Source organism: Ostrinia furnacalis, unplaced genomic scaffold, assembly GCF_004193835.3.
Source record: "Ostrinia furnacalis isolate ACB-3 unplaced genomic scaffold, ASM419383v2 OfSCF1653, whole genome shotgun sequence".
Taxonomy (NCBI): Eukaryota; Metazoa; Arthropoda; class Insecta; order Lepidoptera; family Crambidae; genus Ostrinia; species Ostrinia furnacalis.
In genome coordinates this window covers 283,236-304,934 of record NW_021131892.1, presented here as the reverse complement: position 1 = coordinate 304,934, position 21,699 = coordinate 283,236, and the positions used below count along the sequence as shown (strand labels likewise).

Genomic DNA, 21,699 nt, shown 5'->3' with positions numbered 1-21,699 from the left:
GCATTAAAGTGGACATAGGGATTTTTTTCGGAAAATCGAATTTTAAAAATTGCTAATCGATAGTCCTTTGCTCACTCATCACGACATGTCATATCACATTTTTCTCTAAACCTGATACTTTAGCTTAAAAAAAATAATTTGTGTTTTTTTTGTATGAAACGAGACATAAAGTGCTAATTTTCTCCGAAGACCTGCTAGGTCGTGACTTGAAACAACCTAGGTCGGTATAACTGCATTATTTATTAATATTCTAAGCTATTTCCAGCTGCTCCAAACCGCAACTTAGCCTGTTAAACGATTACGAAAAAAATTAAAATTGACTCTTTTTGTAATTGTATTTTAGTTCTTTTTTTTAGAAAAAGCTTCGATTACGGTACTAGAAAGTGATTTTATCGTTAGGTGACATTGTTATCTATTCTCAGAATCTGTTAAACCCTTTCTTTCCTATCAGCACATGACTTTAAAACAACAATGAAGTTACTCATACCTCGTAAATAACGTGTTTTGCGAATAAGCAGATAATGGTCAGGGGTGGGGGTAAAAAACAGATAAGGATTGTTTGTTTGTTTTAAATTTAGTTTGGGCTGTGTAACGTCACCAATAACATTCAACTTTAAATGTGGTTTTAACATGTAATTACAATGGAAGCTATTGTGAATAATATAGATTTGTTCGTAGTCTTAAGAAATACCTTAAAACCTTTCATGGACAGTGAGGAACTTTGTAATCACCTTTAGCAGAAAATGGTACATTTGTCAGAAGAAAACAGTGTTAAGTTAAAAAAAGTTTGCCGGAATTTTTGTACTAATCTTAATGGACGATGGACAAACTGTCATCTATCTCTACCCCAATTTTTAAGAAGAAACAGTGATTGCCTTGAATCTCCAATTAACTGGGTCTGGCAACTAGTTTTTGATGAAGACAAAATTGAGGAAAATGTTGGTTCAATTACTGAACCTAGTGAAAAAACAACGTTAAAATATATAGATGCTATTACCGAAAACATGCCAACTTCTACACTACATGCTTCGACTACTTCCTTTATCCCGAGGAAACCGTTACATAAATTAACTCAGAAACAGAAAAAAAGATGAATTACACGTTACATAAATTAACTCAGAAACAGAACATTTTCCTCAATTTTGTCTTCATCAAAAACTAGTTGCCAGACCCAGTTAATTGGAGATTCAAGCCAATCACTGTTTCTTCTTAAAAATTGGGGTGTCTTATTGTTATGAGTAAGTACGGTTCCTTGGGATCGGTATGAGTGCACCACATACAGGGACCATGGTTTTAACTCTTAATAGTACATCGCAGGATATGTATTAAAAACAATGCTACTTTATACTTCTTCTACTGCTACTTTATTCTAATTAATTATTTGTTACTTGTGCTGTTAATTACAATTCTCAATCCGTAAATAATTTCTTCTTTCTACCGTGTTCGTACTACTGTCCTCGTAAAATCATCGTAACCGATTTTTGTAATCGGATTACATGAACATCACTCAACCATGTATGTCCATTTGGACATATCGGAATGGCACGCTTTGACGATCAACTTGCTGTATCTACTCTAATCCATATCTGTGGGTCCGTCCGACTGACTGCTGACTGATATTAAACCCACTCATTCATTCATTCATTCGCAGTTGCTTGGTTGCATGAAGCTAAAGATAAAAATGGAGGCCAGACTTAGAATACCTACTTGAAGCACAACCTATGTATCACTATCTCGCTCTCTGTGGGCAGGCTCTCTCTTTCTAAGTAGGGTAACCTTTTATTTATTTTTCTCAGGACGACAAAGACTGATTTACGTTTAAACAGTGTGTCTTGATAAAGTGCACTTAATATGATTATGAAAAAAGGTTTTCGATGTTTTTGTTTTAAGATGAATTACAACATTAAGAAAGTGTAAAGGCATCGAAAACTGTGGATATTTGATAGAAAACAGATTTTAATTTGGCAGTTGACAGACGGATTTGGATATGGATTGATTACAGTAAACGGCCGTAGAAAACATTATGCAAAATTAGATAAGTAAGGTCCCACAGAAAGTCCCAGATATATCCTCAATATGGTCATACTACTTCAAAATGTCTTATAGAAACAAAAATTTTAAATTTGCTCAAAGTCAATGAAACTCAATGTAAAATCTTCTTTTTCTTGACATATGTAACATTTAATAATAAGTTTAAATACTGGTAAAACGTTTTAGGAAGTAATTACTGTGAAAATACAAAGAAATATGTTAACAATGATCCACTGTCAGAAATCACGAAATAAACACTTACGCGTGGAATTTTATATCACTTCCAGGACAACACGAACTACCGCAACCACGCACTATACAATTTTGCACCATTTCTTCAGACAAAACAATGATAAGGTCCCTTGAAAAATCTCAAACGAAATCAACTGCATAGTAAACAACCGCCATGATGGGCCGGATTCGGCCGATGTTGCCACATTACCGATACCTCAGAAATTGGGATTGTAATTCCCTGATTCGCCAACACATTAAGCCTAAATGGCCGACAATTTTGTGATTTTTTATTTAACTAGGTAATCTAAGTTTCAAATATTAATTATTTATTTATTTAACTTCTTATTTGGTTAGTGAATTGGCTATTTCGAAGAATTTACAAGGAGATTTAAATAAGAAGATAGCAATACTACAGTTCACACTAAAAAGAGAGGTAGGGCCACAGAGAGCGAGATAGATATAAGTAGGTATTTGACTCAAGTTTTGTTCCCAACTTTGCCCTCCATTTTTATCTGTAGCTTCATGCTTGGTTGCTTGATCGTTGTTGTTGTGGTGGTTGGAAATTTTTGCAATAGATTTTGAAAATGAAGATAGAAGAAGTTAAGAGTACTGCGAAAACGCAAAGAATATCAGCACACACCCACATAAAAGGTTTGGGTTTAGACGAAAATGGTGTTCCTATTCAAATGGCAGCCGGTCTCGTGGGCCAAGAGTCCGCCCGAGAAGTAAGTTTTATCCTATCTTTAGCTTAAAACAGCGTTTATGTAGATGCTTAGCATAATATTCTTTATTTTTTTGATTAAGATAGCAGTGTAAAATCCAAAAATTTTAATAAATGTAACTGCATATTGATCAAACAATGAGGTTATGTTTTTGGTTACCATGGTGCTCACATTAGGGGAATTTTTCACTTTAATAGATAATATGTGCTGATACTTGTACCGTGCATTATTAGTAGAATATAATCGACAGGCGATTAAAATTTTATTTCAGCAATGTTCTTTGATAGTCAAATTTTTTTATCAATGATTAATGTTTTTCAGGCTGCTGGTATAGTAGTAGATATGATTAGAAGCAAAAAAATGGCAGGGCGTGCCTTGTTGCTGGCTGGGCCACCTGGAACTGGCAAGACTGCCATTGCTCTAGCCATAGCGCAGGAACTTGGCAACAAAGTAAGTTTCATTTTGATTAGGTACTTAAAATAGTGAAGTCCTGTATTTCCTTTATTTGCAAATCTTGTATCATTTATAGGTTCCATTCTGTCCAATGGTCGGCAGTGAAGTATACAGTACCGAGATAAAGAAAACAGAAGTGTTGATGGAGAATTTCCGCCGAGCCATTGGACTACGTATCCGAGAGACCAAAGAGGTTTACGAGGGTGAGGTCACTGAGCTAACACCTGTTGAAACTGAAAATCCAGCAGGAGGTATGACCAACCTTTTTTTAATTTTATTAGTTGGAAAACGATTTACAAATTTTGAGATGGGAATGTGTGACATACTGATAATAAATTTCAGGTTATGGAAAAACAGTTTCACATGTTATCATCGGGCTCAAAACAGCTAAAGGAACAAAACAATTGAAACTAGATCCAACAATATATGAATCTCTACAGAAAGAGAAGGTGGAGGTTGGAGACGTAATCTACATTGAAGCCAATTCTGGTGCAGTGAAACGCCAAGGCAGAAGTGACACATTTGCCACCGAGTTTGATTTAGAGGTAAACAAGTTAAAATAATCTGCTTAAAATGAAAGTTAACATCTGAAGGGATGCATTTATCTGGTTTTTCTGTCAGCCCATAGCCTTTTTCTTGAGAAAAGTTGGTAATATTGAATGAGTTTCTTCCACAACTTCTCAGCAACAGCTGGTTGTCCCAAAGTGGTGGTGGAAGGGCTGGCTATATTGGAACATGAGTATAAGTGTCCTAAAAAGGGCCTACACAGTAATAAATAATTTGAATTTCTTAATATCTTAGGCGGAGGAATATGTGCCACTGCCAAAAGGAGATGTTCACAAAAAGAAGGAGGTAGTGCAAGACGTAACGTTGCACGACTTGGACTGCGCAAACGCAAGACCGCAGGGTGGCCATGACATCATGTCCATGATGGGGCAGCTGATGAAGCCCAAGAAGACTGAAATTACAGGTGATTACTACCTTATTACCTTATTGAATTTGTATGTCCTTTGGGTAGGAAGATACAAACTTTGCTACATATAGATGAATGTTCTATTCTCAATTCTTATTCTGTGGTCATTCCCCATCACTAGTTGAATATCTTTAATAATTGTTTCTTTGTTTATTTTTGATGAAATTACAATTTTATAGAAAAAAAATACTTATGCCATTTAAAAAAGACTAACGTCTTTTTGATTTGATTTAATATGATAGAATTATTTTTATGTTTTTTACAGATAAACTTAGGAAAGAAATAAACAAAGTGGTCAACAAATACATTGATCAAGGCATTGCTGAATTAGTTCCTGGAGTATTATTCATTGATGAGGTCAGTAAATAGTCTCTTTCTATGTTTTAAATAAGGACTGATATAATTTAAAAACTAAATTATATTTTTTTTCGCAGGTTCACATGTTAGACATTGAAACGTTCACATACTTACATCGCGCCCTAGAATCTGCGATTGCACCTATTGTAATATTCGCTACCAATAGAGGAAAATGCCAAATTAGGTAAGCAGTTGGTACATACATGTTATTTGTAAGGGCAGACTTTCTGTATATCTTACCTCTGGGAATCTTTTCACACTATTTTCAAAAATCACAGCTAGCTTAGATCTCGCCGCGGCATAAAAAGGCCTTAAAGGAAACAGCTATAATAAAATGTACTAGTAATTGTGTAATATTAACTATTGCCTAATATTTCAGAGGCACGGAAGACATTATATCACCGCACGGAATCCCTCTCGATCTTTTAGATAGGCTGCTAATAATTCGTACTTTGCCATACAACAAAGCCGAACTTTTGCAGGTATGTTACGCTCTATATTGTAAAGTTTTTTATTATCTAACTAGCGGCCGCCCGCGACTTCGTACGCGTGGATCCTGTTTTACCCCCTTTTCCCGAATTTTCTTTGCTATAAACCTCACGGAGCCCGAGACCTTTCCAACGAATGCAAAACCGTGGAAATCGGTTCGTGCGTTCTGGAGTTATAGCGTCAGGGAGGAAAACCCGACTTATTTTTATATAGAAGATAATATGAATGTCGTGTCATTACAGATTTTAAAACTGCGTGCAGCTACAGAAGGAATCGCCATTGACGAGGATGCCCTGGCTGCGCTCGCCGAAGTTGGTGCTAGCAGCACCCTTAGGTATGTTGTGCAACAATAGTCTTCTTCAAATGCATTTTAGTCCAGTCATTTTAGTAAGTTCACCTCGGAATTCGAGATACCCAGCTGTAAGTCTGTAAATACGTGTATATTGACACCCTAAAAGTTGTCTCAAAACCTACATATGGTAGGGTGTAAGCAACTATTAAATTTCAAGATCTACGGTCACAAAAATCGGTTTTTTGCGCTTTTTTTTAGAAATATCTCATTTCCTATGGGTTTTCTGCTATTTGTATTTATTATCAATATTGTAGAATACTAAATTCTCACGAATTTTGTTTAAAAATTTTTTTTATACTGTGAACCGTTTTCGAGATAAAGGGCGGAGAGCGCGCGGTCACTGCATCACTTCAGGTCAACTTAAGCGGTTTAGATTTTGCATACAAAAGGATTTTCCCGCTAATTCCCGTGGGAATTTCGGGAATTCCTTGTTGTTTACTTTTACTAAGGTACCTACATGCCATTTTTCAAGCGTCTAACTTCCGTTAAGCGTTTAGATTTTTCATACAAAAGGATTTTCCCGCTAATTCCTGTTTCCGTGGGAATTCCTAAGTATACTATAACCTGCCCAGGAGTATGAAAAATAATTGTACCAAGTTTCGTTAAAATCCGTCAAGTAGTTTTTGTTTCTATAAGGAACATACAGACTAGTGATGAAACGGATAGTTGTTTGGCCGGATACCGGATACCGGATATCCGGCCAGCTGCTAGGCCGGATAGCCGGATATCCGGCGGCCGGATAGTTGGCCCATTGTCTCGTTGCATGTCGTGACGAGTTTAGCGCCGCACAGGTGTTTCGAACGCGATCAGTGGGTCTATTAGTAGACTAGACTAAACTTTTCGAAAATCGAATTCATCCGAATAGAATGTCAGATTTTGCCACTTGTCTAGGGGGCAGATTAATTCGGACGATTTTGGTTGCCATCGTGAGTGTGTGATTGAATAGCGAAAAGGACATCATCCACGTTTCATATATTTTTGGTCCAAAATCAAAAGTGCCGGCCAACAAAAAAAAGTGCTGTATTCTGACAGAATACGTCTGCCTTAGCATTTGTTACTATGGCACCAAAGCTGTAACACCACTGTGCGTCGAGTATTTGAGATCTAAAAGTCATCGACTATTCATACATTTTTTGTTCAAAATCAAAAGTGTCGGCCAATAAAAAAAAGTGCTGTATTCTGACAGAATACGTCCGCCTTAGCATTTTTTACTATGGCACCAAAGCTGTAGCACCACTGTGCTTCGAGTATTTGAGATCTAAAATTCATCGACGATTCATACATTTTTTGTTCAAAATCAAGTGTCTGCCAATAAAAAAAAAGTGTTGTAGTCTGACAGAATACGTCCGCCTTAAATAAATGCTAAGGCGGACGTATTCTGTCAGAATACAGCACTTTTATTTTTTGGCCGGCACTTTTGCTTTTGGACCAAAATGGATGATGTCCTTTATTTGGCAATATTTTAACATTAACAGATATTTACCATATAATATGTATTCGTCATTAGAGAGAATAGCCCAGAAAAAGAAATTAGTTTTTTGAAAGGCCTTAATATGGCTTTTTTGTAACTTTTTGGACTTTAAATAAAAGCCGTCATTATTATAAGCCATTTTATTGATGTTTACCCCAAAGATTTAATGTATTTCATTTTATTAATAGGAAATTGTCGTAGTTTTTTAATATCCGGTATCCGGCCGGATAGTGAGTTACTATCCGGTATCCGGCCGGATAGTAAATTTAGGCCGGATATCCGGCCTACCGGATAGTTACCGAATATCCGTTTCATCTCTAATACAGACGGACAGACAGATAAAAATTTTACTGATTGCATTTTTGGCATCAGTATCGATCACTAATCACCCCCTGATAGTTATTTTGAAAATATATTTCATGTACAGAATTGACCTCTACAGATTTATTATAAGTACTAGCGGCCGCCCTCTATCTCGAAAACGGTTCACCGTATAAAAAAAATTTTTGAACAAAATTTGTAGAGAATTTTGTATTCTACAATATTAAAAATAAATAAATATAAATAGCAAAAAACCCATAGGAAATGAGATATTTCCAAAAAAAGCGATTTTTGTGAGCTGATGTGCTGTTGATAGTACAGTTAACAGCATAAAATATTCCTAAAAAATTCTTAATAAGTTTGGCCAAACTATGCCCCATCATACTTAAAATTTCAAGCAATAGAGAGTACCTGCAGCCTTTTATTTATGTTAAGGGCTAACCCCTATCTGGTATTTGCACTAACCACTTTACTGCTTTGTTTTAATGACATCTCCTATTTTGCATCCAGTTTAAAGAACACTTGTTGATCAATTATTTGAAAAAGTAGCCGAGTCCTAAGTTTCAGCCAAACCAATGCGATCACACGCAATCAGCCGGCGTGCAGCGATGGCGATCAGACTTAAATGCATTGATCGCCATCGCTTGCACGCCGGCTGATCGCGTTGGTTTGGCTGAACCTTAAGGCCCTTTTCACACGTCCCGGTTGCCGGCTAACCGGCGCCGGGTATCCGGTGGTGAAGTGTATGGGCATGGTACGTAGCTTTCACATGTTCCGGCGTAATGAGGGCTATCGTTTTTATACTTAACAGTTGGCACCCCTGGCGATTGACAGGACCTTACTCTACAGTGGCGCCATCTTGATGAGTGCAAATGCGATAGTCCTACCACTTTAGCGCTCACAAGCTGGCGCCACTGTCTTCGCGACTAGCAAGTGACAGGACCTTACTCTACAGTGGCGCCAACTGGTGAGCGCTAAAACGGTAGCCCTCATTAATCCGGCATGCCCATACACTTCACCACCGGGTACCGGATAACCGGAACATGTGAAAAGGGCCTAAGGAGTTGAACCTTTGTGTCCAGGTATGCGGCCCAGCTGCTGACACCGGCAGCGCTGACGGCGCGCGCGGACGGCGCGTCACGCATCGCGCCGGGACACATATCCGCGGTACACACGCTCTTCCTCGACGCCAAGTCTTCGGCGCGCATCCTCACGCAGCAATCCGACAAGTTCATGAAGTAATCCCATTCGTTCATTCGTTCGTTCGTTCATTTTAAGCGGAGAGCTTATTCTAAAAGAATTCTCTTTATCGATGTGTAAAGCCTGGTCCGTGAGCACGTAGAATTTTGTCCAATGACCCCAAGCTACCCATCCTTATCGATCGCGCGTAATTATATTGCTATCGAGACTGTGCGACGGGCGCCCGCAGTGAGTGTGCGAGCGCGATAGCAACATAATTACGCGCGAGCGATAAGGATGGGTAGCTTGGGGTCATTGGACAAAATTCTACAGGCTCACGGACCAGGCTTTAGTCAGAATTTTCTCAGAATGAGGGTTTTCGCGAATGAAAAATCCGCCAGATGGCAATACGTAGACGCGAAGTCCAAATGCTGCATGATTGGTTATTTTTGACATGACATTGACAGATTTATGTCAAAATCCACCAATCACGCAGCAGTCAGACCCCACATCCACGTCCCGCCATATAGAGGATCTTTCATTCGCGAAAACCCTCATTGTTTTTCGCAGTCAAACTCATTCTTACGTCTGTGTCATCTCTCAATCATCTCAAGATGTGTGTAAACATTTACGGCTTGCATGTTTCTGGTAGGCATGTTACGATATTTGTGATGCTCTTCAATATAATGTTCGCAACCGGGCCACAATGTTGTCGGAAAGTATAGGCGTTTTGACAGATTTTGGTTGCTGAAATGTACACGAGGTGTTGTGCACGCATTGCTTTGTATTTCTTTATTTTAAATACCTTAATATACCTTGATACAAGTCATAGCACTTGTTATCCTATAAAATGTAATTAATGAAAACAAGCCCAACTAAACACTATACTCGATGTGTTGTTGTAAAATTATAAATGTCTTCTTGAAATAATCTCTAAGTCAATTTATGATAATGGCATAGCATTCCGAACAGTCGTCGTACCTACATTGTGCTAATATTTAGCTACAAACTTCATTAGGATAAAATATGTAATTAAGTTTTTGATGAGAATTAAGATGTTTGTCGTATAGTCGACATATTCAATCATTTATTTTGTTTCAAATTCGTCTTTTTGTTTTAAGTTTCCTGTTTTACCAAAAATAATGTTTATGTTCAAAAGCGAAAGCACCGACGGTAATAAATAAGATTTTTATTTTATAAAATAGTCTTTTCTTAACTCTACATAACATCTAAGTTTATTTACAACCTTTTTCTTAACCGATAATATCAAAGGCAACATTTATAATTCAACAATTTCACCATTATTTTACACTGGGATTTTAAATATCACTTCAGGAAACAATAATAATTTCTAACATCAGTGCGGCAGTCTAAAAAAAGTTAACAAATTTTCACGTCAACCATCCAAAACGTAGCCTCCAACCGGCATAATTTAATCGTACCCGGACAGGTAACAGAACGAAGATCATGGAACCTTAAAATTACTGATATCGAATTCACGTGGGTTTCGTTTTCGAGTCCAATTTGTTGTCCGAATTCGAGAAGAGCATCGGGACGAAACCCGAATCGGAGTCAGGGGCACTGGGACTGGGCGCGGGCGGCGCAAATGTGGGCAGGTCCACGCGCAGCGCGGGCGCGGCCGTGCGCCGGTACAGCGCCTCGAACTGCAGCTCCTCGGGGTACGAGTGCGAGCGGATCTTGCGCTCGTCGCGCGCGTTGCTCGGGTACACGATGACGATCTTCTCGCTGTCGCTGCGCAGCGCCACCGGCGGCAGCGCGGTCGTGGTGGACGCGGCCGGCGCCGACACCACCTGCAGCGTCTCGCTCGGCGCCGCGCGCAGCCGCTCCGTCGTCGTCGTCGTCGTCGTCGTCGTGGATATCACCACCGGGATGTCGGGCTCCTCCGGCGTCTCGACCTCGCGGCGCTCGCCGGGCGGCCCGACCGACCTCAGCGTCTCGATCTTCATCTCCAGTGTCGGCGTCGGCACGGGCACCGAGCTCGTCGCGTTGAAGTCCTCGGTGGGGATGTACCTCGCGGTCGGTTTGGCGACCTCCCGGGAGCCGAATATCGGCAGACGAGGCGCGTACGCGGAGACGAGCGGCAGCAGGGTGTCTCGGGCGTATCTCTCGGCCCTCGAGATGAAGGACGCGAGGCGCGACGGGAGGAACTGGACCGCGAAGCTGGGCTCGTCCTTCTCGGCGCGGTCGCCCCACGACATCGCCTCGTAGCTGGGCGTGGTGGAGCCGTCGTAGTTCTTGGCCCGGCGGGAGGGGGGCGCGGTGGGGCGCGGCGGCTGCGTGGCGCGGAGGATGGGCTCGGATATCTCGTGGGCCTCGGTCGCGTCGGCGCGGTGGCGCGGCGTCTTGCGCGGCCGCGGGCGCAGCACGGGCTCGGCGATCTCGACGATGCCGCTGGGCGCCGTCTTGATGTTGGTCATGCCGAAGGCGCGGCCGTTCTCGGCGCCGGTCCACTCGGAGTTGTCGACGAGCACGAAGGGCCGCTGCGGCGAGTCCTCGGGCAGCTCGTTGTCCAGCGGGTCGACTACGTTTTTAGTTGTATTTTCTTTAGTTACATACTCGTAGTCTCCGCTCGTAGAATTTGTTCGGTCATCCTGTAAACAGAACGGTTGATAGATTAGAATAGAAATAGAGATTTTGTGTTATTTTGATTAATTACATACTATCATATGCATACCTCTGGTATTTGGCAGTCTCCAGGATACAAAGGCAATTCAACAGCTTCTTCAGATTGTAGCTGTAGTCCTCTTTTGCAGAATGATGATCTGTAAAATTCATTAAAGAATTTGAAAAAGGCTGACTTAAAGGATTAGTCCATTACAAGTCTACATACGTAATCGACAATCACAATGACCTTTATGAACCGTGCGTCAAGCGCATTTTCATGACGTCTGGTCGAGATGTGCGTAAGATCATAAATAAGTTGTGCGTCACGTAGACGTAGCAATGCTGTCATATGAGCAGTTTAAACCGTCCGAGTTCATAGATCTTGGCGCTAGCGCAGAACTGTCGTTGAAATTGCAAATTTTAAAGCGTGTCGCTATTACGAGTTCTCATACGTGATGACCGCATCATGCGAAGGCTAGGCTCATCAGACTATACATTTTTGTTGCAAAATAGCCTGTATTACAACGAGGTAAGACACCACTGTGTTTAGCTTGGTGTACTTTAACGATCTTGGCGCATACTAGGACATCGTGACTCGCAGCAGCAGGCCCAAAGCACCCAGAGCTCTATGACCTTATTGTACTTGACTAGAACTTAGAAGTATAAATGCTTACGTCTTGGAGAAGCTATCGGCGATGAGCAGCTTGTCCACGTTGACGATTTTGGCTCCGGCGCTGAGCCAGCCGGAATACGCAGCGTATTGCAATGTGGCTCGCAGTGGAACGCCTAGAGCGGGGTGCGGGACAATCACTCGGGAGAAACGCGCGCCGCCGAACGATGTGTTTTCACGCCTGAAAGTATTGTTTATTTGTTAAGAAACTATAGGCGTTTTCAATGAAATAGAAACATTATTTGCATTTGGTAGCTGGTAACAAACGTTTATGGCTAAAAAAGAGAACACCTTTTAGAACTCCTATTCACAATGCAAAAGTTCCACGCGTCATGACACAGAATGTGCACTTCGCAAAATAATGTGCATATTTTGCCCTAATACATATTACACAAAATAACCTTTCAACCTTTACTATTCGTATAGTAAAGTGCGCATTTTTCGAAAGTACACATTCTGCGTTTTCATAATTCTATACAAAATCGTCTGCAGTTGTGCGCATATGGCGCGTGTTGTTTGTAGTCACCGCTTCAAACGCTATTCCGGAACCACATAATACTAGTCTGTAACTATTTGTACAATGCTGACATACGAGTGTTGTGTGCATGCGCTGCTAGGGCGGGCTAGTGGCATTATACACAAAACAACTTTACTAACATCCGGTTTACATGTTTGGTAATCTAACGATTGGTTATGATGTAGCACATAAACTTATGCTTAGATCTAGATCATCACTCAAATAACGTCTTATTACAGTCAAAACTCCTCACAATCGGTCTAAACTTTTGACTGCAAAAATCAGTCAAACAATTTTGACTGATAGCCTTGGTCGATATCACTTTTGACTGATTTTTCTAGGCAAAAGTGGTTTTGACCGATTATGAGATTTGACTGCAACATAATAATGTTGAAATGTTACTTGGTCATAGGGAAGGTTTCATTGAGCCCGGTGTCTCCATGCAATGTCAGAGTCATGCGGCCGAAGTTAGGTTTCTCGCCAGGTTCAATCCTTGTCCACACTGACACGTGGTACTGGTGTGCTGTAACAATAAGTTTGCTTATTACGTAAATACGTATGCACTTGCATAACGTTCGTTAAAGAAGTTTGCCAGTCAGTGTGCGCACAGCATAAAAAAAATGCAATTGGCATGCATATGCCATTAGGAATAGGAAGATCCTATTCGGATTTAAATGCTTATTGCTGTTTTGATTTTTGGTGGTCATGGTATACCTACGCTCAGCTTCAAAATTTTGTGTAACAATTCAAAACAGCAGCCGTTCAAAAAGTAATCGAAACAAAAACGCTTTCAACCGAATAACAGCATTGATATGCAGGCCAAACCGATTACTCGTAATAGCATCGGGGTTACCGTGGTTTCGTCATGGTACTGACCGCAGAACGGTTCTTCCTCCCTAGTTAGCAAGTAGAGCTGGCCGCGGCCCAGCGACCGGTCGGCGTAGTAGCCCATATTGCCGCAGCGTCGCTGACCGTCGCATGGGAAACATCGGCCCTGGAAATCAGATGGTATTGATTACTCCACGTATTTATGATTAATATGTTATACAGTTCCATCAGGTGATCCGTCTGCTCGTTTGCCTCCTATCACATAAAAAAAAAGTTAAAGATTACGGGTCATTTTTCCTGTAAAAAAAAAATAGTGCAGTCAGCGTCTAATAATTTGTGACATCCAAAAGTGACCAAAAAGTTGACAACACAACCTTATTCCACTTGAATGAATACTGCTTCCTACGGATTATTCCACTTTGTTCACCTGAGTCTAAAATTCATTTTCATTTATGCAAGACAGTCAAAAAATTAATTAGCGCCATATGCACGGGAAGCCTTACTGTTTCTTCACTAAATAATTGCAAGATATTAAAGAATACTTGTAATGAAGAAACACTTCAGTTATGATTCATGCTATACCTATGTGATGCTTACCTCGAGAAAAGTGTCATAGTCGGCACAAGGGAAGGCTGGGAAATGGCACTTGGGCGAGACAGAGTCGGTGAAGAATTTGTACGCGCGTCGGTGGTTGCACAGCGACCGGCCCTCGGGCGACGGCGCCGACCACGGCAGCACCAGGTCGGAAACTGCACCCACGAACCTGGAAACGTGATGGGAATGAGAATAGACACTTACGAGGCAGAAATGTACCATCCTAGACTGCATCTCACTTAACACCAGGTGCGATTGCGGTCAAATACCTGCTTTGTTATGCATAAAAAAAACTAATAGTTGAAAAGCCCGCAGACTGGACACTAGAAAACAATGGACCTCATGAAATACCTGGACAGCTAAAGTGTTAAGTTAACCGCTTGAGTCCCAGACGGCATTCATTAATGTCATAACAATTGATTATATATCTATTGTGTCTAGATTCGTGGGCCTTGAAGGATTAATAGTTGTGTTAATAGTAAAGCAGAAAATGTGGACTCCTCTTAGATTGATGAAGCTTTTACGGCGACGCTTAGTGTTTATGTAAACATTGATGTAATCGGAAAACGCTTTTTGAGGCTGTTGTATAAGAAAATGTCATTCGCAGAAAACAACTTGCGATCGATGTTAACACCATTTTGGTATAACCCAGTATGCAAGAAAGCTGCCAACTGATATGGCGTGGTATGTTGTGTTACATAAGACAACAACACTTACGCGCGAACTAAATTGCTGAGTAAATACGCGTAATTAGTCAACAAGGATTGCGACTGTATACTATCAAATGGAGACGGATGATTATTTTGATAAGTTATTGGAATTAGAATCCTCGTTATTCGCCTTTAAATTCTACAAGTTTACCCTTGAAATTCCTTTTATACTTCCTTTAAAATATTGTTATGCATTAGATAATATTTTATTACATTTATACACGATATACACTTAATTAAACTTACAAGTTGGAACAGCCATGTTGCACTCTGCCCCCATTAGGGTAGAAGTCCACATGACCGAGTGGTTGTGCAGCGCCGAGTCCTCCAAAGATGAGGGTCTCTCCATTCGAGTGGATCACATCTACGAACTTGGCATCTGACTTGTCCAATCGTGCTCTGGGATCTTGAAACTCGAATAGAGGACCGGCTGGGTCTAGACCTGGAATAAGCACATCATCAATATAGATAACTTGTGACAACCCATGAAATTAAGTAATTTCCAAAGAAGTTGTGGGTACCTGTTATTCTGCTGATGTTCCGCAGTTCAGAACCCGCAAAGCCGGCAACGTGCGCACCCAAACTGAAGCCGATCAAGTGTATGTCTTCAAATCGTAAATCAATGTGTTCCGCTAAACCTGAAATAAACATAGGTATAAAATTATAACATTTTGGAAAAAATAGTGCCAATCTTCATGATTGGGATTGAGAGATAAAATTCAATATAAATTATGTATCTGGTCCTTCGAGCCGGATTACCTTGTAACAACATTGCCAGCTGTTTTCCTACAAGCCTTGTGTTAGCGGCAGCTCGAAGATAATTTGGCATTGTCGCCCCGCCTTCCCAGTCAACACAGATTACGTTGCATTCTTCCTGTAAAGATAACCAATAAGAGAGTTCAACAGGGAATAACATTTTTCATATTGTTTTGCCTGCGGGAAGGTCTTCTGATTTAATAATAGCATGCCAAAAGTGCATATTGAGAGAATTTTTCAAAGGGCTGCAGTCTTGGACGTTTTAACTACGCTTCAGTCAATGCACAGTTTTGACACATATCTTCATTGAATTAAAATTGCTTACCACAGCCATCAGAGCCGACCGCATCTCGTAGACCCAGACGTTATCGCAGTTGGATCCGAAGCCGTGGACGATGACGCGGGTGGGTCGCGCCGTATCGAAGGTCCGCGCCGCCCAGCCCCACGCGGCAGACATGTTGCTCGCTGATACAGCCAGCAACGGCTGGTCACCTCTGTTGACACCACAAGTGACAAATTCATCATCAATTCCGATGAATAAATGAGCTTTTGATTGTTTAGGGCATCGTGGGCTTGAATCGCTTTCCAAAAAGACTTCTGTGCTTCGAAGGGCACTTTAATTCGATATCCAATTACTACATACGTTAAGCTGACTGAAACAGTCAGGCTGTGACCTCTGTAATGTTGTTTCCTCGCAGAGTGTAAAGATGGCTCCTACCCACAGCTTTCTGTCTAGACATTTTAGTAAACTACATCCTGGGAATAGAACGGAGTGATGACACATTGTTTTCCTAATAAGTTGACACATGGACTGTGCGAGTTACATCAACTTTCTACCTTTGCCAAAAGTCTTGTTCCACTTAGGATTCACAATATTGAGTCACAAGTAGTTACTTAACCTCCAATCGTACTTAGCAAGCCGAGTTCGGTTGACAGTTCCACTTTATTCTTTCCTTGATCTTATGTAACAGTCCGCCAACATTCCATTTGCATTAGTGCATTACAATTTTATGGGTAACTAAATTACCGTCTTGTTTATACATTTAAGTGTCAAGGATCTGTAGTTAGCTCAGTGCATGTAGATATTAGCATGTGGTTACTAATTTCAAGTGGATATCATTCTCGCAGCCGTGTCTTATAATACCCGACTAGTTTTCCGCCGGCTTCGCCCGCGTGGAATTTTGTCTGTGGCAGAAAAACTTTATCTCGCGCGTCCCTGTTTAAAAAACCGGGATAAAAACTATCCTATGTCCTTTCCCGGGACGCAAACTATCTCTATGCCAAATTTCATCAAAATCGGTTCAGTCGTTTAGGCGTGAAAGCGACACAGACATACAGAGTTACTTTCGCATTTATAATATTAGCATTAGCATAGATGATACAAGCAAAACTGAGTGTGTAGGTGATGTGCGTAATGGAAGCAAAAAGTGGCAGTGTCGTACCGACTGAGAGTGGAGTACATGAGGAAGTGAGTGCCGACCTCCTGCGGGGAGCTCGGCAGCGTCTCGAGGTACGCGAACGGGCCCGCATCCTCGAAGCACCCGAACTCGCCGTAGCACACGCTGCCTTGGGATCTCTTGCTCCTGAAAAAGGATTTGTTGGTAAATACAGGTCTGAAAGAGCTCATGAAGAACTAATAGGAACCAATAATAGGTTACAGAATAAACTGGATCTATCTGAAAATTCAATTTTTCATTCACAACCATTGGATAAAGCTTGTGAAGCGCTTTTAGAATCAGTAATCAGTTTTACGATATCATGTGTAGTTTTAAAAATAATGTGACTTTACCAAATGTATCGAAGATGGAAACATTTAATTTTCGGATAGATCCAGTTTATTCTGTAACCTTTTATTAATACCGTTTGATAGAGCTCCTAAAGCACTTTCAGGATCAGTAACTAGTTTATTGATATCTTGTATAGTTTAGAAATAATCGAGTGAGATCACTTATCGTTTCCACCCTGTATACTTACACCCGTATTGCTAAAACGATGCTTACTTAAGTGAAGCAGAAAATCGAACTCACAGCTTTGAATAGAGCTCTGTGATTGGTTCGTGTGTGACCCTGTGCGTCCAAGCACACTGTGATCATCATCATCATCATCATTTCAGCCACAGGACGTCCACTGCTGAACATAGGCCTCCCCCAATGACTTCCACATCGCACGGTTGGTAGCGGCCTGCATCCAGCGCCTTCCTGCTACCTTACTGTGATACCTCATAGTAATGTTTGTGAATACGGGCGTTATTTTCTTAGCCCCATATTTTATAAACATATTTTTTTGTATCTCTGAACTTTGTGACATGATAATATTTTGACGTATGCCTATTAATAGTCTTCTTGACCTCTACATACAGCAGGTTAAGGTTTAATGAGTGACATTGGATATAGTAGGTACACACTGACTGTACACAGTACACAAAGTCGTTACGATTACGTTACATGTGAGGTAAGTAAGTAATCGTATTTATTTATTTCTACAGCGGAACCATCTGAATTATGCCTTAACTCATGTTAAAATCTCATGATATGATACTCTTCATTAATTAATGTTACATACCTAATAGCAGAAATAAATGAACTTGACTTTAGTAGTCGTATTTGATCTTACTTTTATTGGTAAAAAAAGTATATTTATTTAGTTATGTAAGTAATTAACAAACTGCAGACAAAATGAAATTGAGTTATTTTACAAGTCAACGTCGGTTTAGCTAGCTAATTACATTTAATTGTACTCCGGTAGTTAATTGATAAATACATATTTATCACTATTGATTTATCTTGTTTGTATTTTTGGTAATAAAAAATGCTCATTATACATTATACGTGTGTTAAGAATCAATAAATTATCAAGAGTTTGGTTTACTAATTTTTGATATGGATAAATCCACGATTTCCTAAACCTACTTAAGTTGGACATTGAAAATTGTTAACTAACACAATTATGCGTTTTTATTTTATTACGTTCAAGTTTTATTTATTTAATGTATTTATTACTTTATACAGTAGGTATATTTTAAAGTAACAATCGCGTTGGTGGTTATTTTTTGCGAAACATTAATAACTTTCGTTATTTCATATCAATATTTCCGATTGTGGACGAATAAAATGTATAATTAAATGGTATGTCGTTGCGAAATTAATGAATTTGCTCTACCTATAGAAAGTTTGACAAAGTGAAACGGCGAAAGTACTATTTTTTTTAGTTCTTGCTGAAATGCTTTAACTAAACATGACTTTTGTACTCTAGTACCAAATTAGATCTTTAATTATACTTTAATTTTGTTAAGTGGCATAATAATAGAGAACTTATGAACCACATAGTAGGTTCTTTCTTATAAACGTTTGCTGTTGTTACAAAATATTTTCATTTATTAATAATACAGGGTGTTTGGTAAATGGGTATATGAGCCGACACTAGCCCATGTTAACATGGGCATATAAATGGTATGGTGAAGTCAGAAAATTGTCAACAAATCGGAACAAATCGGAATTTACAAAATTTATTTTGTATGAAAATTAAAAAAATAAAATGATGATATCAAATTTCTGACTTCACCATACCATTTATATGCCCATGTTAACATGGGCTAGTGTCGGCTCATATACCCATTTACCTAACACCCTGTATAACTACATCAGACTTCCTTCTACATAATAGGAAACGTAATAGAGTCCATACAGTATCGTAATTGGCACCTTTTATCATGTAAAGCCTGTTTTGGTTAGTTAACAACAAAACAAAGAGATAGCGTGAAAAACCACACATTTCGTCAGCAACCAGTTAAGCCACTTTTCAAATTGAAACTTTGTATTCAGAGGCGTTGGAGTGCTGTAACCGACGAACAATACACAATGGACACCGTAAATAATTTCAGTCCTCCGCCTAGAAATACCTAACAATAGAGTTAGTATACCTACTTCAAATAAAAACATATTCCGCAAAAACCCTTCTAAGTTCTACGCCATTAGAGTATTTTTGTTTGCGATATTAACCTTTGGCGTGCTATTGAGCCGCGCAAAACTGCACCCCCCAACTGCTACGGTTTTCAAATGATGTTCCAAATGACAAAGTAATCTTGTCTTAAGATAGCATTCGGATCAAGACGACCGCGACGCGAGACCGCGACTCGAGACCGCGACCGGCGACCGGTCGCAGGTCGCAGGGCGACAGCTACTTACGAATCTTCGCGACACGAGTCGTGCGACCTATACGAAACTCAGTATGTTTGCAGTTACTAAACTAAACGGTTGTATTCCATCCATCTGTAAACAATAAAAATAAGTACCTTTAATGTATCATTTGAACTCACTTGTTTTATTTAATGCTTTTCCAATTTTTTCCCAAATATTGCCTCTCACAGTATTATCTTTATAAGCTTGAAGTCTCGTATCGAATACAGGTGCGTTTTTACTTACTAATTCTATTAAAATTTCGTCTTCGTGAGAAGAAAACACGGCCATTTCGCATCTGTCGCGCCACGGCACTGCCTTGTGAGCGACCGAGTCGCGCGACGCAAGTAGCCGGCAGGCCACGCCCACACGTCGCGCGACTCGGTCGCTTGCATCCGTCAGCACTTCCTATTAATTCATATAAAGCTTGGGTCGCGGTCGCCGGTCGCGGTCTCGAGTCGCGGTCTCGCGTCGCGGTCGTCTTGATCCGAATGCTACCTTTAGATCTGAGACAAAGCAGTTGACAGAGGTTGCACAGATATGAGACAAAGCATAGGAGAGGTTAAATGAATCAACCAGCATGTTTTTTATTCAGAAAAACGTTTCAACCAAGTATGTACTTATTTTTCAGCAGAAGTTTCAAAATTAAACTACACCGTAATAATTTATTATTCCCTAATCGCGTATCACTGCGTTTAATTAAATTACCGCAATTGAGTTATTAAAATACAATAAATGTTTCTATTCGGAAATCGTTATACCTACATCATAGGTAATTAAAATATGATGTGCGATATTCGTGTCTATCAAAAAGCTAGAATTTTATTATTTAATTTAATTAGGAAAACATACAGTGAAACAATAATAGACAAATAACAACTGCATAAGAAACTTACAAGTAACTCCATTTACATGTTTTCGCATAATAATATGTGCTAGCTAGAAGCTAAAAGAGTGCAAACTCTTCGCATACTCTGGAGGTAGAGATGGGAGGAAGCTACCTGCCTTCTTCGTTTAAAAGAGCAATGATTAGGTCATTAGGTATACTACGAAAATACAAAAGAATAGCTACTTAGCTACAATTGTCTCGTAATCAATCGATTATGACTCTTGAGGATTGCGCATTATGTTATGGAGATAAAGCACTGCCGCATGCGTAATCCTGTAATCGTAAAAGAATAGTTCCTGTTTCGACAACTAATGATACGTCTTCAATGTAAATATTAACTTTTCTTGAGCTCATTTTCAGTCTACGCTTCCATGTGTCGCGCCAATATCTTCTATCTAAATATATAAAAGGATAAACTGACTGACTGACTGACAGATCAACGCACAGCCTAAACGGCTAAACGTAGGCACTAGAAATTTGGAAGGGACGTAGCTTAGGTACCGTAGAGGTGCACTAAGAAAGGAATTCCCGAAATTCCCACGGGAACGGGAATTAGCGGGAAAAACGGGATTCACGCGTACGAAGTCGCGGGCGGCCGCTAGTATATCTATATATATAAAAGAAAGTCGTGTTAGTTACTCCACTTATAACTCAAGAACGGCTGAACCGATTTAGCTGAAAATTGTCAGGGAGGTAGTTTAGAGCCAGGAGAAGGACATAGGATACTTTTTGTCCCGTTATTTATTGCCATTAAGGCGGAACAAAGTTCGCCGGGTCAGCTAGTTTTTAAAATTTTCAATTCAGTTGTATCTTTTTAGGGTTCCGTAGCCAAATGGCAAAAAACGGAACCCTTATAGATTCGTCATGTCTGTCTGTCCGTCCGTCCGTCTGTCCGTCCGTATGTCACAGCCATTTTTTTCCGAAACTATAAGAGCTATAGGTACTGTTGAAACTCTGTGAACCGCATTAAGATTTTGATGCTCGGAAATATTGGGGGCTCGCCATACTTAGAACTGAAACTCAATCATTTTTTTTTCATCAAACATATACGTGTGGGGTATCTATGGATAGGTATTCAAAAATGATATCGAGGTTTCTAAAATATTTTTTTTTCTAAACCGAATAGTTTGCGTGACAGACGCTTTCAAAGTGGAAAAAAGTTGGTCCCTCTAACTTCTAAAATAAGAAAATGAAAATCTAAAAAAAACATATGATATACATTACTATAAAAACTACCAACGAAAATTGTTTTGAACGAGATCTAGTAAGTAGTTTTTTTTTAATACCTCGTAAATCGTAAACCGCTTATTACCGCGTAATCTTTCTTACAAATAACTTAAATAAAAAAAAAAA

The 21,699-nt window shown here is 39.9% G+C and overlaps 2 protein-coding genes across 4 annotated transcripts in view; one reads left to right on the top strand and one right to left on the bottom strand.

Moving 5' to 3' along the window:
* Window positions 1–2,784: 2,784 nt before the first annotated feature.
* pont (RuvB-like helicase pontin) lies at window positions 2,785–8,809 on the top strand. The gene is made up of 10 exons (XM_028305292.1): window positions 2,785–2,990; window positions 3,309–3,437; window positions 3,517–3,691; window positions 3,783–3,985; window positions 4,242–4,410; window positions 4,679–4,770; window positions 4,848–4,954; window positions 5,150–5,252; window positions 5,502–5,593; window positions 8,486–8,809. The coding sequence occupies exons 1-10, from the start codon at window positions 2,850–2,852 to the stop codon at window positions 8,643–8,645; spliced, it is 1,371 nt and encodes a 456-aa protein (XP_028161093.1). The 5' UTR covers window positions 2,785–2,849; the 3' UTR covers window positions 8,646–8,809.
* Window positions 8,810–9,224: 415 nt separating this feature from the next.
* LOC114353346 (uncharacterized) overlaps window positions 9,225–21,699 on the bottom strand; it is a 36,000-nt gene continuing 23,525 nt past the window's right edge. For all 3 annotated transcript variants that reach the window (XM_028305312.1, XM_028305313.1, XM_028305314.1), the window contains 11 exons: window positions 16,725–16,865; window positions 15,608–15,776; window positions 15,286–15,400; window positions 15,048–15,164; window positions 14,773–14,968; window positions 13,820–13,985; window positions 13,271–13,388; window positions 12,797–12,917; window positions 11,882–12,058; window positions 11,278–11,365; window positions 9,225–11,194 (listed from right to left, as the gene is read on the bottom strand). In XM_028305312.1, coding sequence (XP_028161113.1) covers window positions 10,079–11,194; window positions 11,278–11,365; window positions 11,882–12,058; window positions 12,797–12,917; window positions 13,271–13,388; window positions 13,820–13,985; window positions 14,773–14,968; window positions 15,048–15,164; window positions 15,286–15,400; window positions 15,608–15,776; window positions 16,725–16,865 — 2,524 coding nt within the window. In that variant the 3' untranslated portion in view covers window positions 9,225–10,078. The remainder of the gene's footprint in view (window positions 11,195–11,277; window positions 11,366–11,881; window positions 12,059–12,796; window positions 12,918–13,270; window positions 13,389–13,819; window positions 13,986–14,772; window positions 14,969–15,047; window positions 15,165–15,285; window positions 15,401–15,607; window positions 15,777–16,724; window positions 16,866–21,699) is intronic.